The sequence below is a fragment of the Acomys minous genome, assembly GCF_964271855.1.
Source record: "Acomys minous genome assembly, chromosome: 17".
Classification (NCBI taxonomy): Eukaryota; Metazoa; Chordata; class Mammalia; order Rodentia; family Muridae; genus Acomys; species Acomys minous.
The window spans coordinates 23,815,212-23,833,000 of NC_140500.1; the positions used below are offsets into that span (position 1 = coordinate 23,815,212).

The following is a 17,789-nucleotide window of genomic DNA, read 5'->3' on the forward strand; positions in this document are numbered from 1 at the left end:
TGTGCTGTGAAAGCACAGAGGCCCAAAGTATCATATTCTTAACTCTTTATAGATGCTTCATACTTACCTGTTATTCATAAGAAACTATTGACAGGGTCAGTGTGAACTAAGGGAAGCAGGTGCTCTGAATTATCACAAGATACTTGTTGGGGCCCTGAGGCTAATAGAGAGCATGGTTTTATTATAAATATGTTGCACATGTTGCTTTATCATTGAAACACAGCGACACTTTGGGGTTTATGGTTTTCAAGTACAGTAGTTATAAATGAAAATATGCTACTTATGTTTTAGATTCATGATTCTTGATGGCCTTTCTAAGTCTTGAGTTTAGTTCTAGGAATAGAAGTTATGCACGCAAGCATGTGAAGAACAAGCTCTACCAATAAGCTACACTTCTGCTTTGGCAACCAACGACATCAGGCAAGGTTAACATTGAGCAGAATGGCCCAGGGTGAGGAATCACCGTACAGCACGAGAGCATCTATGAACCGAAGAGTACTTTACTTTCACAAGAAAGGGAATCCCACGTCTAAAGTGTGACTCTGGTTTCACAAATATGAGTTTGGTTATGGTTTTTTCAATTTTCGTTGTTCCAGATCCACTGAACTCCAATCCTGAAAAAGAAATTAGCAAAAACATTGAAAGCCAGTTAGATAACTGCTTACATTCTACACCCCATTTCTACATCCTTTACACCACCATCTTGATGTGAACAGGAGTCATTTTTTACAATTTCATTTTCCATATTTTCAGGTTACTCACGTACCTGTCCCTTCTTCAATAACCTTTGCATTGACATGAAAATTCTGGGCTCGAATATATCTTTCCTTTAGTTGGAACATACTAATGTTTTCTTCTTGTGTGATGCAGCCTGTGTTGTCTAGCTGATATGCAAGATAAAAACAGGGTGATATGATGCACTGGTCAGATCGATGCTCAACTCAAACCCACATGTGAAGACTTCTTTGCTAAACACTCCAGTGCTATACAGCATAGTGACCTAATTATAAACATGGGACTCAGCTTATATCATTAGTTTCTTTAGTTAAAATTTGTTATTAGTGTCAGTATTAGTATCTTATATTGCCAAGATACTTAGATAATTAATATTGGAACACCCAATAAAATCATAGGAATATGCAAATGATTACAAACGATAACCCTAAATATACATGATTTTAACTCTTTTATAAGAAGCACAGGCCAGCTAGTTAGATTAAACAACAACACACACACATGTGAAAGGATAGAAAGAGAGAGATTTAAAAAACTCAAGCTCAGAAGAGGCAAGAGTATCAATTCTAATATTTGATAAAATAGACCAGTCCAAAATCAGTTACAAGAAATAAAAAAAGTCCTACGTTTTAGGGAAACGAATAAACAATGAAAAGAATACTGAGTAAATTTGTTAATACATACAACTTCATAAAAGAAACACTGTGAAGCAAAAAAACAGATAGGTCTAGATGGAATAATAATGTGAGTTTTAATACTGCACACTCATTGATTGATCGTCTGGGCAAAAAATAATTTTCAAAGTGTTGTATAGAGATTTTACCTGAATTAAATATACCACATGGAAAGAGTCTCACTACGACTCAGGACATATTCAGGACTTATACAGTTTAGAATATAAACAACTCACAAGGCTCAAAAAGTTCTTAAAACTGACAAGACCTCAAGGCTATAAACAGGTAAAAGAATTCATGTCTACCAGATCAGCCCCAGAGAGAATACTATAAACGATACTTTGGACTGAAGAGGACAACAAGCATAGCTAAGAGGCTACATTTAAAAAGAGTATGAAGCTACAATTACTAAAACATAAAATAGGATTAAACACAAGAACCAAAAACAACAACAAAATGAGAGCTCAACATACATCTTTCAATGCTAACATTGAATATTAATGCCTTCATCTCTCCAATCAAAAATATAGGACATTTGAAAGTGTTAAGAGACAAAGTCAGTCTTTTTGTTGTTTACAAGAAACATTTTATCTTCAAAGATAGATAACACCTTAGATTAAAAGGATGAAAACCAATATTCGAAGCAAATGACCAAAAAGCAACAAGGCATTGCTATTCTAATATCTGACAAAATTGATTACAAACGAATATTAATCAGAAGAGACAAGAAGGAGCACTTTATTCTGATCAAGGGAACAATTAACTGAGAAGACACTTCAGTTGTAAACATATATGAACCAAACTCTACAACACACATTTTTCATAATAAAAAAAAAAGCATGTCACTGGACTTCAAGAACACAGATAAAACTCAATAATTATAGCTGGTTTCTGGGCCCTAATTTCTCCAATAGGGAATCTGTACAAAAACTAAATACAGAATCACCAGTATTGAATGACATTATATATAAGATGGACCTAACAGATATCTATAAAATACCCCCTAAACACCAACAACTATTTATTCTTTGAAGCAGTGATTGGAAGTTTCTCTAAAATAGACCAGTTAGTGAGATACAAAGCAAAATTGAACAAATACAGAAAATTTGAAATAATCTAGGGTGCCCTATCTGACCACAATACAATAAAGTTTAAAATCAACAGCAAAATAATTTCTTGAAATTACATAAATTCATAGAAATTAAACAACACACTGCTGAATAAACAACTAATCAGAGAAGAACTCAAGAAAAAATTTTAAAATACTGTAGTTAAATACAAATGAAAACATAATACAACAAAACCTCTGAATCACATTCAAAGCTGTCCCAAGAGGAACATTTATAGTTCTGAGTGCTGATAAAAAGAAAAGAAATAACACAAATAAATGACTTAATGATACAAATCAAGCATTTGTAAAAAAAGAAAGATCAAACCACACTGAACATTAGCAGATAGGAAGGAATTTAAAAAACAGAGCAAAAATTAGAAACAGTAATAAAGACTACAAAGAACCAATGAGTCTAAGAGATGGTTATTTAAGAACATAAGATCAAGAGACCTTTGGCACAATTAACCAAGAGAGGGGGGAGGGAGGGAGGGAGGGAGGAAGGGAAGGAGAAAGAGGAGGAGAGAGGGAGAGACACAACCACAGAGAGAGAGAGAGAGAGGGGTAGGGGAACCCAACTGCAAGAGCTACATCTTCAACATAACTCCTACATCAAAGGATCCGGGAGAACCATGAAACAAGGATCAGAAAGACTATAAAAGACCACAACGCCTGTAGCAAAAACAGAGCCTTTCAGACACGACAGGAAAAAGACACCCATACAATTATCAGCAATGTGGTTGCCTGAACAAGACTTAGAGAGTGGTAAAAACCAGTTAACCTGCCAGTGTGGGGAAATGGGGAAATTCCACAAAGCCCCAGTCCTAGATCAAGAGCTACAGGTAATCAATAGCTGCTGAGAATGATTGAGATAAACATAAAAGTCTGTGGGAGTCAGGAGTGGTCTGGCTCTACAGATAGCACAGAGGTTACCCAAACTGTTGTAAAGTACAAGTGACATCTCCCATAAGGGAGGGTTTTATTGGCTGACAAAAAATGCTCCAGAGAAAGATCTAGAAAGGATGAGTCTGGGATAGACTCAGGTGTGGCCTGACCCTACAGACACAGGTCATCAGGTCACTAACTATATCTATTCCCAGCTTTTTGGGTGGAAACAGGTATACATCTCTTCCATTGAGGAGACAACCCCACATGTTCAACATTCCGGGATTCCTTAACACTTGCCTGGGAGGAGAGGACCTCACACCCTGCACACTTCATATGTTGTGGGTGAACTACAACCTGGTGTAGAAGCACCTCAGAAAATGAAATGCCAAAGGACCACATAAGCAGCTCTCAGGAATACATAAAAGGAAGCTTTATCAGCATACCAAAATGCTTTCATATACACACTTGTCATTTATGGGGTTCAAATACAAGTGAGCCCATCAACAGATGAGTGGATAATCAAAATGGTAGGGAAGAACAGTATGGGCATGGAGCTTATCACCCTTCACAAGGTGTACCAGACTCAGGAACACAACAGTGCATGTCTTCTGTCTTATGTGAGCATAAAACAAAACAAAACAAGAAAGACAACAAAATAGAAGTTGTTCCATTTGGGAACAGGAGGGGTCTGGCAGGAGGAGGAGTGGGGAGAATAGGGTAGGTAATGAAGGAAGTAATCAAGTATGTAATACACGTGATTGAATATACTGTAAAGAAGCCTATGGTTTCATGTGTAATATACTTACATTTTATATGTGCTAATTAAAATATACTTCCAAAGAATAGTCTGTAAGGCATGAAAGTAGTGGAGGCTATATAGGAAGAGGAGAAGGACACATAGGAGCAAGGACACAAGACAGCAGAGATGGCAATGGGACAAGGGAATATGGTTAAAATACATGATAACTCACATGTGAATATACCATAATCCTACTATTTTGTACAATGACAATATACAAAAAATAAATGTGGTGGCCAAGTAAAGTTGTTGAAACATCCTTTTAATACTAGTAGGCCCCAGGACTATCCATTTTGTTAGTGACGGGGTCCTAGGGATTACACATATGCCTGCCTAGTGTTTCATTACTAAACTACAACCTGAGGTTCCAGAACATTCTCTTTCAATATCTGAGAACACATTTCCTCTCCGCTTGCTGTCTGCATTCTGTGATAGTTAACTCTGGGTATTAAAAAACAGGCCTTTCAACAGGTTGCTTACCTGGTAATTGACTTTTTTGCATCCACAGTCTTCCATGAAGTTGAAGCGCTGACATTTATGGCATATGCTTATGTTTACATGTCCTGGGACAGGCTTCCCATAGGTATATCTGTCAGAACATAAGTTCACACAGACCAGGGGTCTTTGTAAAGCAGAGACCCACTGTCTTCCCACGCATAGTCCTTACTAACAACTTGTAACAGATTGACTGTGTCTAGGGTCATAGTGACAACACATATGGCCATTACCACCTGATACTTTAGAAATATATATTAAGGATTTAGCCGTGCTATGGGAGACAGGCATTTATCACCTTTGTGGTTGGGAAAAAATTGGCAACTAAATCACGACCCTCGGCTAGTCAGTGAGGGTGCTTCTATTCAGCTGAGACGAATGGGGAGCATGGGAGAATGACTCAGAGCTGTTTTATGCAGCTCCTCAACCTTTTCTCTTCTTTCTTGCCATGTTTGTTTTTAAGCATGTTTATTTTTTTTTAATGACAAGCAAAGTAAACTAAGTGTGTCTCTTCTGTTTGATTTGGACACATTTGCAAATTTCTCTAGTGTAGTTTGACTTATGCTGACTCCAGGCTTACATGGCAATTTTACTTCATGTACTACAAGATCCTTAATTATCAGGTACAGAAATGCACATAGAAAAGCCATGCTGTTTATCAGTTAAACTTGGGCAGTAGCAGCTGGAGTTGGAATCAGATTGGGAGCTCTTGTTTCTCTGCTCTTTCTGTCAACCCATAATAGGTCAGCAAGACGCCATAATCCAATGCTTGGATTCTCTTTACATGGGTCAGTGGAACTTATTAGGCACCTTCATGTCTCCAAAGACAGGGACTGTTTACTACCTCAAACAATTGATCTTATCATTGGTGTCATCAGGATTAACATCAGCAACATATGCAAGTGAGCAGGAATAGACTCAGAGCAGTAGGGGGGAGAAGAAGGAGAGACAAGCACAGAGGGGGACATTCTAGGAGGGTAGGGAAGGGCCTTTGCATTTATACATGGTCTACAATGAGGCATTTCCTGGGTGTTTTCTAGGTCCAAGTACATTCTTAAGGATAGAAGAACAAAAAACAAGTAACTCACATTCCACACACAGTCACATTCAGTTTTTCACCGTTTATAGGGATGGCCTTTGGGACCTTGACTCGAACTTCAAATTTGGGAAGCACTATTGGGAGAGAGAGGAGAAATTCAGGGGGAAATGACTTTCCTAGTTGCCTAAATGACAAGTCTCTGCCCAGAAATGGTGATTTCACATTATGAAGGTAACCCCTCTCCTCCACTAAAGTTAGAATGTTGAGTGGTTACAGATTATGTCAGTTCTTGCACATCACAGAGATATCTACTTAAATAAGAAAACCCAAGTATTTGCTTCTGAGAATCCCAGAACTTTCTAGAAGCTCCATGTTGCTAGAGTTAGATGAAATCCAGCCTTAAATATTTGAAACTCAATTTGTTCAAAAGCACTCGTCCCATGGTAACTGGAAACTCATGGCATCAGCTTTCCCTTGCCAGTCTTCCTGATCCATACCAAATTCCTCCACAGTGAAGGGGTGCTGTTTCTTCTCTCCTGATTGGTTTAGTATCACTATCTTGTAGGAGCCCTGGATGGGCTCTGATGACAGCCTGAAAGACAGTTGCTTGAACCCGTTCTCTGTGTTGATATTCTGCCACTGCATAATTCGGTTCATCTTTGGATCCTGTGAACCAGGTTGTAAATTGTCTTAGTCACTAAAGCACTAAATATAACACATCTCATGGTGGCAATGGGCTCATGATGGAAGCATTCGGGAGCTTGATAATATTCTTTTGGAGAAAGGAAAAATAAAGGTAACATGGGATATAACAAACCAGTTGTCTTGAATGGCAGAAGGTTGCTGACCTATACTAGTTCTACAACATTCCAACATCAAGTTACTTCCAGCAGATTGACTTCTCTCTGAATATGAAACATTTAAGTTTCTTACCTCAATGTAAGCCAGAGGAAACTGAAACGAAAGGAAAAGCAATTTTAGTTTAAAACAGGGGTCATGACCCCTTTGATAAACCTGTCTGCAAAAATAATTATGTTATGATTCATAGCATAATTACAGTTATGAAGTAGCAATAAAAAGAATTTTATGGTTGGGGTCCACCACAACATGAGGAATTATATTAAATAATCACAACATTAGGAAGGTTGAGAACCATGGGATTAGATATTTCACAGACAGAACAAATTCAATAGATTTATACAATGGGCTTCATGACAGGAGTTTCAGCCAGAATTTGGTAAACTTAATATCCAGTAACTAAGTCAATTGCAAGCCAACTAAGTACCATGGAGACATTTTAAGTGTATGTTCTAGAATATTCAAGTCACATTAAACTCTCTGTTGAGAAATGGAACTGTTGAACATTATCAGTATAATTTCTCTGATTTGCCTTGAGACACACCCTAATCTTTCACAGCTTGGAGATTACAGAATTTTACTGTTCAGATCAGGAATATTTGTAGTGTGAAATAGGGCTATTCATTTAAAATATATCCATTCACAATGTATAACTTGGGGTGGCCTGGGCAAGGTACTGGCTTCCCATTTCTTGTCTATTGAGCTACAAAGGGATTAGCATGTGTAGCCAATATACACCTCCTGAACACAGTTCAACAGAACAAACTCTTGCCTGACTCCTGTCTGAGAAATACCAAGAAGAAAAGGGCTGAATAGCTGCTCTTGCATCTGAGGAGAATTGCTGCTAACTAAAGCAAGAACTATATGTTCAGGGATTTTGCAGGCGACATGTTTCTGGTTGGTTAGTTGATGTCTATACAGTAAAGTCAGACAGATCCAAATTCATTTAAGGTTCTGTAGTAACTGAGGTGTCTGAAGAGGCAAACTTATTTTAGGTGAGCATAAGCTTAAAGAAGACAGCCATAGCAGCATGTGGTCGTGCAGCCTGTAATCCCAGCACTCAGAAAAGCAGAGGCAGGTGGATCTCAGTGAGGTTGAGGCCAGTCTGGTCTACAAAGCAAGTCCAGGACATCAAAGGACATACAGAGAAACTTTGTCTGGAAAAGAAGGAGGAGCAGGAGGAGGAGGAGGAGGAGGAGGAGGAGGAGGAGGAGGAGGAGGAGGAGGAGAAGAAGAAGAAGAAGAAGAAGAAGAAGAAGAAGAAGAAGAAGAAGAAGAAGAAGAAGAAAGCTATTGCAGAGCACAATGGTTCACACTTGTAATCCTAGCACTCAAGGAGGCAAAGGCAGGTGGGTCTCTGTGACTTCTAGGCCAGCCTGGTCTACAAAGCTAGTCCAAGACAGCCAGGATATATGGAGAAACCATGCATCAAAAACAAGCAAACAAAACCAAAAAAAGAACAAAAGGCAGCGGTTTCTAGTAGTTGATAATGGAGCAAACAATGACTGTGCTAAGGAAGTTTTAGTGATGTAGAACTCGTTTCTGAAAGTATAGAAAGATGAGTCATGAAAATGCCTGATGAAAATGTGGTACACATGTACGCCATAAAGTTTTATTCAACTATAAAAAATGAAATCACAAAATTTTTGGGCAAATGGATAAAACTTGAAAAACATACAATGGTGAGCCAGGCTCAGAACGATAATTGATGTATGTTCTTTCTCATATGTGGTTACTCACTCTGAATATTTATAGTTACATGTTTAACCTGGAGTACCTGAGAGAGCATGGAAGCTAGAAGTAGGCCAATGGGGTGGGAAATCCCTCAAGGCAGGGGACATGGAGTGACATAGATGTAATCAAAGCACAGGTGCACTTTGAGGGGCAGAAAGTTTAAGCAGGGATCAGTGTGTGGGATGGGAGAGATGGGAGGGGAATGTGAGAGAGACAATGAAAACTAAGGATCTATGAAAAAGCCATGTGGAAACCTACTGCTTTATAAACCAATTTAAAAACCTATGCTAAGACACTCATTTTAGTGTGACCTGATCCCAAGACACTAGTGACTCTCCGTTTTCTGCTGATCTCTTTGTGTGTCTTATTTCTTGACCTTCTGAACAATTTGGCACTTAAGACCAATGCCTTCTTCTCTTTCCTGGTCTCACTCTCACCTTTAGTTATAGAAGAAGTAGTAGAAGAAGAAGAAGGAGGAGGAGGAGGAGGAGGAAGAGGAGGAGGAGGAGGAGAAGGAGACAGTGCAAACTGCAGTTTGAATTTTATAGACCAGGATGAACAAAAAAACAACAACAACAACAACAAAAACAAAAAAGGAGGTACTTGTTGGTTGAACAGACATTAAAAACATTGCTTAAGTACTTGATCCAGGTACACATGGTGGTGGCTGAAGGTTAGATAAACCCTCCTCTATTTTGATCCGAAGTGAGGGCCAACATACAGGGCCAGATATATACCACTTAGATCTGAGAAAGCAGGATGTTTTCCCACAGAGAAGTTGAAATACTTCCTGGGGGAGCTTGGTGAAAAACACCCTTGAACAGACTGAGAGGATATATATATATACATACATACATACATAAATGAGCCCAAAAGAGGAGAGGAGGTTTTTTGGTTGGGACTCGGTTTTCGGCTGCACTTCAAGAGGCTCCTAAAGAGAACTGCTCCAGGGAAAGTTTCAAGGCTTTGGACTCCTGCTAAGGCTTGAGGTTCCAGCTGCTGTTCCTGGTTCCAGTAGCAACTTTGGTGAAATTGCTGGTCTGCTGAACCCCTGCTGACTATGCCAGGGACTCATACCCTTAAGATTTCATTGTAGTGTTATTTAATATTCTTTTTTGATTGTTTGGGTTAGTCTGAATGTTAGGGAGGTAGGCTCATTTATTAAGTTCATTATAAAATAAAATTGATAAGAGAATTGGGCCTACAAGTGGCACATGTTATATTACCAGAAACCAGGAGGCAGAGGCAGGTGGACCTCTATGATTTCAACGCCTTATTGGTCTACATAGAGACTTCCAGGACAGCAAGATTTACATGGTGAAATCATGTCTTTAAAAAGTCAATTGACACTGCAAAGTAAGCATATTTGTGAACTAAGAAATTTTTACAAAAGTCCTACATACACTATCTTTTGATATCTTCCTGGAGGCCCTGGCCTATATGGGCAGCAAAGAACTGTGACTGAAGAAGTAAGATTGTTACTATCAGAATAAGAAACAAAAAATTAGACCAGTGCCTGGTGGGTAGACAGATAGAACGAGATGCCACAAAAAGATAATTAAAATGGTGGAATTCTGGCTCCTCCTTCACACTCCTGATCTGACACAAAGACCTAAAGGCTCTACTTCTTAGTACTGGGGATAATATCAACAGAGAGCTGATCTGACATGAGTAAAGCCAAGGCCAGGACAAGTTTGCCCTAAAGTCTTGGTCTTTGTTGAAAATGATCAAACGTATATTAGGGAAGAAAGACCTCTCAAAGATCCTTGAAGACCCCACCCAGTCCAGGACTCCCAGACCCCCTCTGTAGAGGGTCCTCTCTCCCATGTACCTGCTCTGTATATTTCCTCACCTCTAATGAAAGCCTTTCTTCCATGGCTGACTCTGCTCAATGTGTTTAAGGTTTTTCCTTCCTTTAAACCTCTAATTGGCAGAAAAATGAACCCTACACAGTAGCAGCAAGATCACTTTATATCCCACTCTCAAAAGCTATTGGAATTGAAAAGTCATTTTGACTAAGGAATTCAGCAAGATCGACATGGAAAAAAGTAATGGGATACATAGAAAAATCTTAATTGCATTGAAAATGAACACAACAAATTATACATTCTATAAACTCCATTCATTGATGAAAACTATGGTTTGGGTAATAAGTCAACTAAGAAATCCAGAGGCCTAAGAAGAACATTCTAATTAGAAAATCTATAAAAGGAAATCTAAAATAATGGGTAGATATTATGTGTACTAGACAGAAACATTTGTTATTAAATGGTTCACACTCTTTCTAAGTCAATATATGTTGTTAAGAACTCAGTCAAATTTCCAAGGATGATTGTAGAGCTGAAACCTAGTAGTAAAGTCAATATAGAACATCCAGGATCAGTTGATGAAATTTTGAAGAAAGGATTAATTGATGGAAGTGAATTTACCCAAAATAAAAATGAAAGTGCTGTAACTATTACAAAACTGGGAGGTGAAAGACAGGAGGGAGAGGCAGTTGGTAATGTGTTAGATGCTGAAGTATAAGGACTTGGTTTTCATGTGTAAAATCCACATAAAATGCAGATGCAAGTGCCTGCTGTAGTCTTAGCTGGAAAGGCAGAGACAGACAGCTTTTGGGGGTCACTGGCCAGGCAGCCTAGCCTGATCATCAAGCCCCAGGCCAGTGAGAGACTCTTGACTCAGAGCCCAAGGTGTATGGCACCCCAAAACTCACATCCAAAGGTTGTCTTCTGGCTAGCACACACATGTGTACACACACACACACACACACACACACACACATATGCATACAAATGAACATGTAATACACAGCAACACACAAAGTACTAGGAAGAGAGTCAAGGAAGTGAGTCAACACTATGGTGGTTTTAATAGGAATGCCTCCCATAGACTCATGTCTTTGAATGCTTGGCTCATAGGGAGTGCACTAATAAGGGGGATATGGGCCTGTTGGAGAGAGTGTGTGACTGTGGGGGTTGGCGTTCAGGTCTCCTATGCTCAAGCTAAGCCCAGTGTGCACACGGTCTCCTGCTGCTGGCAGATCAAGATGTAGAACTCACAGCTCCTTCTCCAGCACCATGTCTGCCTGCACCCCACCATGCTTCTTGACATAATGATAATGAACTACACTCTGAAACTGCAAATCAGACCCAATGAAATGTTTTTTCTTTAATTTTTTAACTTTTGTACATATGAGAGTTGCCATGGTCATGGTGTCTTGTCACAGCATTAGAACCCTAATTAGGACAACAACCTACACTGGAAACTTTACAGTGTCATAAGATTATAGAGATAAGTAAAGTGATTAAGAGTTGACCAACAGAACCATACACATGTGTATATATATTATGGAGGGTGGAACTATAATAAGTCAACCCCAGGGAGGAAATTCAGACTCAGAAAACAAACATGATGTGTACTCATTGTGTATATTAGCTATAAAGTAAAGGATAATCGCACTACAGTCTACCAACCCAGAGAGGCTAAGTAACATGGAGGGCTTTAGGAGGATGCATGGATGCCCATGTGAGAGAAAACAGAGTAGATTTTGCCAATGGAATAATGGAGTGAGGGTATGGAAAGAGGAGAAGTCAGGCAGGGGAGGGAGGAAAAGAGAGAAAGAATATGGTGAGATTCAATGGGAATAGAGGGCCATATATGGGGTGATGTGGAAATCTTGTACAGTGGAAACTTCCTTGAATCTATGAGGATGACCTTAGTGAGGGCTCCTAGCAATGAGGGATTTGAAGTCTGAACTGGCCATCTTCTGTAACCAGGCAAGGCTCCCATTGGTGGGACTGGGACACTAACCCTGCCACGAAAGCTTCAACCCACAACCTGTCCTCCCTACAAGATGTACTGGGGCAATAGTGACTCAGAGCTTGTGGGAGTTGCCAACCAATGAATAGTCTATGTTGAGGCCCAAGCCATGAGAGGAAGCATATTGCCTGGATAGTAAGGAATGAGAAGCTGGATGGCTCAGAGACCAAGGGTAGAACCAAAATAGGATAGAAAAAAAGGGTCAATGAAATTATTTCTAATGATATCCTGCTATCCTCATAGCATTAGTACCTAGCCCAGTCATCATCAGAGAGACTTCCTCCAGCAGCCAATGGGAACAGATATAGAAACCCAGTGTTAAACAACAAGCAGAGCTCAGTGAACCCCACAGAAGTGGGGGCACCAGAGGAGTCAAGGGCACCAGGGGAACACGACCTCCAGTATCAACTAAACAGGGTTCATAGGGCCTCAGAGACTGAAGCGACCATAATGGAGGCTGCTGGGGACTGTGTGTGGCCCTCTGCATACATGCTGTGTTTTGGGGTTTTGTTTTTGGTTTTTTGGTTTTTTTTTTTTTTTTTTTTTTTTTTTTTTTTTTTTTGGCTTGGGGATTATGAGGTACTTCTAAAAGTTGGAGTAGGTGTATCTTGGACTCTTTTGTTTGCTCTTGGGACCCTTTTCCTCCTACTAGGTTGCCTTGTTCAGCCTTGATATAAGGGCCTAGTGTAATTGCATCTCATTGTACCATGTTCAGTTGATATCACTGGGTGGGCTGGTCTTTTCTGAAGGGAAAAAGATGTGGAGAATGGGGGTACTTTAGGGGGGAGAGACTGGGAGAAGTGGAGGGAGGGGAGGCTGCAATCTGGATGTTTTGTATAAAGGAAGAAAAGAGTAAAAAGATACTTGATAGAATTACACAACAGATTAGTGGGATAAATAAACCTTTAGACTCTCCAATAGATAGCATCTAGTGTAATTTGTTATTTCTAAAGGACAAGTTAAGTAAAAGTGGGTTATGATTTTTGTAATTGTTAACTAATTTTTGAGAACTTTATATAGTGTTTTATGATAGTATTCACAGTTTACCACAACTCATACCAGATTTCTCCTCTCTCTCTCTCTCTCTCTCTCTCTCTCTCTCTCTCTCTCTCTCTCTCCCATTAAATCTAATTTTTGTTGCCCATATATTCTTGGATATGTGGACTTCCACAGGAGTAGGGTCTATATACTTAAAGACAACTGACTTTCTCCCAGTAGCTGTCAGCTAACACCAGCTCCTCAGAGGTGGGCCTTCATGTGCATCTCCCCTCTCCATGCTAGGGTTTGGCCTGGCTTAACATTCCCATGCTTGTGCATGCTAACACAATTGTAAGTTCATATGTGGAGCTGCTATGCTATGTTTAGAGTACTGTTTCCTTGTATTAATTCTGTCTCCTATGGGATTCACCTTGGGGTCTTATAGTTTTTCCTTCCTTTATGACACAGTAATCTCTGGGCCTTTTTTGGAGGAGAGGATGTGATTTAGATGCCCATTTAGGCTTTCACATTCTACAGTCAAGCTGGTACTGACTGGAATAATCATCCCTACTGACTAGCTTCTTAGAGCTGGAAGGTGCTATGCACACTGCCAAAGGAGGAAAATAATCATCAGCAGGACAGAAAACAAGACCAATTCACACCTTAGCAAGGGGCTGGAAATGAGATTATTGCAGTTACACTTCAACTTGGTAAACCCACCAATGCTCACAAGTAAAAGACTCACCAATGTATTCAGGGGGCGTAGATTTTTATCCATAGAGATAACCCGAAATTTGACTGGGAAAAAAGAGAGGGAGAATGTTCTAGTGAGGTCCAGATACCTAGTCCTTCTCTGTGCCACGTTCAGTATGGCATCTTAATTTCTTTGCCCACCATGGAGCTTCATACCTGTCTGTCCTGGCTTGTACATCGGTTTGTCTGTCTGGATAAAGTCAACATTTTCTTTGTTCTTCACCAGCACCATCATCGTTGTGTTTAATTCATGACTATGTCTTTGGATGCTAACAGAGAGTGGCACAGTCCCGTCATAAAGGGAAGCCCCAGGGAGCTGTGAATGAGAAGAAACAAGACCCTTCATTGTCTAATTCTATGCAGTTCTTAGATTTCCTATTTCACTTCATCCCCTTCCACATCACAGGAAGGAGATGGAGGTGGAAGGGTCCATTAGTTGCTGTTTCAGTATTATGTGGAAGGGAAAAAGTGTCAGAAAAAGATTATAAAAAAAACACACATTTTATGTGTGACTCAATGGAAGCAACAAAACCACAGTATTTTTCGGGGTAAATATAATCTTGATCATTGAAGATTAGCTCTAACTCTGAAACTGAGGTAGAGGGAACAGCAATATATTAGTCATGGTAGGCATTATGAGATAATTTATTAAGGGTGGTAAGAATGATGTCTTGAAGATAGGTCCTGAAGAAACCTAGAAATTACTTGGGATATCAATTACACATAGGAGATGTGGTCCTTATTAGCTGGAGAACTATTTGAAAGTTTGTAATTCCCCAGTAGAAAGCACTATGAGCTGGCAAAAACCCTCCTTCCTCTGGGTAGTAGTATTTTTGAGGGAATTGTCTCTCCCCATTATGGATTGGGAAAATCTATGCTATTGCTATTTGCTTGTCAGGTACATGTTCTAAGTTTCTATTGTCTTGAAGTCACAGACATGCTTTTAGATTCATATCCTTTTAAGAAATATGTATGTGTGTCATACATCCATATTCACACAAACAGGCACATAAACATATAAAACAAATTGGAACAGGTATCTAGTACTCACAGTGAAGGAAACACAGTGGAACATGTCCTTGTCAACCACAAGCCCATTGAAGAGGTTTGTGCTTCCCTGGTTAGACTGAAGGAAGGCTCTTACAGTCACCGTATCATTCACATGGAAGAAATGGAGGCAGATTTTCTCAGGGGTCTCGATGTGGAGTTGGAAAGGGACCAGCACCATATACTTCCTGGAAAGGAAGGAGTTCATGCCAGCGGTGAATAAATTTCATTGTGCGCAAGTGCAGTTTCATCACAATAATCATTGTCATCCACGTCTCTACTGCCTGAGATGGCAGGCTGATAGCATGACAGCAGAGTGGCAGAAGAGTTATTAAATTTTGTAGTGGTAACAATGCAGCTTCAGCAGTGGTATTCACCAAGTCATGTTTTAATGACATGTAGTACCTTCACTAAACAGCCAGTGCTACATGGTTTTTATTTTCTTTTAATGATAATATAGGAAGAATAATTATTCTTTTCAAAATGCATCAGGATTGTTCTTCTTTACCACTTTTAATTCTTGAAAAATAACTCAGTACCCTGTTTTTATTTTTGGGTGTTCTCTGACCTAAGACTTATAATGTGACTGTGAAATTCAGAGTTGCATAATTTACCCATGTTACACTTGAGCAAGTGCCAAAGGCTATCTGTAAGATTACTCTCTATCTTTTCCTGGCACTAGAGAGCAAAAAATCAAACCCACCATTGTGATATCACACTATGCAAAAATATCACCAAAATTGATTTTGATTTTACCACTGTACATATATTTTTCTAATCACAAAAAAAAACAAAAAAAGTCACTCAACAATGTAATTCTAATAATGTAGATATTTTAGACACCAAATAGCAAGGTTTATCCAAGGTCTTTGATCCTAACAAGAGTGTTATTTTAGCACACAAACATACACAGAGTTCTAATGTTCCTGAAATCCTATCTGTTCCATGGTTAAACTATAGGCTACAGATTTCCAACCCAGAGTTCCAATAACTTAAATGTTAAATTGAAAGTGGTTAAACAGTTTCAACATGTAAGAATGTTTCTGATCACTGGGATTTTAGATAATGCTGGTATCTAAGGGGAATGCTATTCTAAATCACATGACACCTCAGTGTAGTAACACTGATTGCTTTAGAGCTGGAAAGGAAAAGATTACACAGAATCAAGTAGTACTAAAGTTGGAAAATATATATACAATAATTATTTGCTAATTAAAAAGCAAAAAAAAAATAGCTAAGTTCGCAGAATAAGGGACTGTAAAAGGAAATTAGTGGTTTTTTTTTTTTATTGGAGCAGCAGCTCTATGGAAGAGGACCTATGTAGTACTTACAGATCTCCATAGGTTGAAGAAGGAGAAGGCAGGACGGCAAGAAGAACTGAAATAAAACATGGCAGAGCCTGTCTGTTTTTCCACATGGTGTAGGAAGAAAGAACAAGAGGACAGGGCTTCTGTGTCCTCTTCCTTAACACTGTTTCCAGAGTACCCAGTCCACAGTAGTTTATTTATGAGTGCTCTGTATAAAGAGGAAGTTCCACCCAAGGTGTCCAAATAGAAAAGTGGACTTTTTTTTTTTTTTGCAAGAGTTCTCTGTCAGTGTCACTGTGTTCAGTGGTGGCCTCGGTACAACTCCAATAGGTTACAACAGCCTCAGGAAAGGTGCCAGACGGTGGATGGTGTTGGTAAAGGGTCAAGGCCATGGAAACCCATACCACGTACAGAATCTGCTTAGTCTGCAGTAGATCAGACTTTCTCAGTCTTAGTGACCAGGAAATCTTTTTGGTAGATGGCTGTGCTAGGATCGTGTGACATTTATAAACTCACTGCTTCTACTCACCTAGAATCTAGCAGCTCTCCCTGGGATGTGATGTCTCCATTCCTCTCTTTCCTCATTTGAGAGAAACTAGAGTAGTCTAGGCTGGAAATTTTCAGATTTCCTGTCTCTGATCTTTCAAGCTTCCATTCTTCTTGGTCTCATGTGTAAAAAGGCAGAATTGTGGCTACTGGGAAAGAGAAAACTCTCACCTCTTATAAGTCACTATGCCTAAAGCTTCTGGGTTAGGACGGGAGTCCACACATCTCATGTAGAAGCACACTATTGAAGTCTTATCGCTATTACAAATGCAACCTGTGCAACTAAAAGTGGCTGCTTCAAATGCTGAGGTGAGTAATATTTGGGCTGTAACTCAGTTCCTTTGGAAGGACATTAAAGTATGAGTTGGGAAGCACATCAGCATTTTCTACTCTAGATCATAGGGATGTTTATTTTTGTAAAGATTCTATGACATTGGCTTGATAAGAAGGTTTAGCATAAAATAAATCAATTATAATCTTGAGGAATTAAGTAAAAAGAAAGAATATACTAGAAGGGCATGTAGGATAAGCATGTCAACAATTTTAAAAAAAGACACAAAACTTCTGTATTTCATTGACTGACCTCTGAACCCTAGTTAATCATTAATAGGACACCTCATGGACTCCTGAACTGGCCCCTTTTCTCCAAATTCCATGGAAAAAAATAATTACACTTTTTCATTTCAACTACCCACTTTTCAGTTTTTAAATTATATTTTGATCATGACAGTTAATGGCCTTATATTCCTGTAGGCTGATGGTAGAAGTGATAGAGATAGAAACGTGAATGGGTTCTAACACCACAGGATAATATCAAATGATTGGTCCTGCCATCCGAGATGGTGCATAAAACAGGCTCAGAACTCACAGAGAGCTTCTTCTTAGGAAACAGACATGCTTCACTGGCCTACTTGAAGTTTTCCAGTAGAAAGACAAAGCAGGGTACAGAACTGAGACTTGACAAAGCATATGGAAAGGACTAGAGACCAGAGAAACACTGGCATTT

General features: G+C 39.3%; 1 protein-coding gene across 2 annotated transcripts in view; it reads right to left on the minus strand.

The window, feature by feature from the left end:
- Nucleotides 1–16,409, minus strand: part of LOC311588228 (murinoglobulin-1-like) — a 102,374-nt gene extending 85,965 nt beyond the window's left edge. For both annotated transcript variants that reach the window (XM_084765707.1, XM_084765708.1), the window contains exons 1-10: nucleotides 16,262–16,409; nucleotides 14,935–15,118; nucleotides 14,040–14,199; nucleotides 13,876–13,928; nucleotides 6,672–6,692; nucleotides 6,236–6,404; nucleotides 5,788–5,872; nucleotides 4,685–4,793; nucleotides 767–884; nucleotides 505–614 (exon numbers count right to left, since the gene is read on the minus strand). In XM_084765707.1, the coding sequence (XP_084621833.1) occupies nucleotides 505–614; nucleotides 767–884; nucleotides 4,685–4,793; nucleotides 5,788–5,872; nucleotides 6,236–6,404; nucleotides 6,672–6,692; nucleotides 13,876–13,928; nucleotides 14,040–14,199; nucleotides 14,935–15,118; nucleotides 16,262–16,347 (1,095 nt within the window). In that variant the 5' untranslated portion in view covers nucleotides 16,348–16,409. The remainder of the gene's footprint in view (nucleotides 1–504; nucleotides 615–766; nucleotides 885–4,684; nucleotides 4,794–5,787; nucleotides 5,873–6,235; nucleotides 6,405–6,671; nucleotides 6,693–13,875; nucleotides 13,929–14,039; nucleotides 14,200–14,934; nucleotides 15,119–16,261) is intronic.
- Between the last annotated feature and the right edge of the window lie 1,380 nt (nucleotides 16,410–17,789).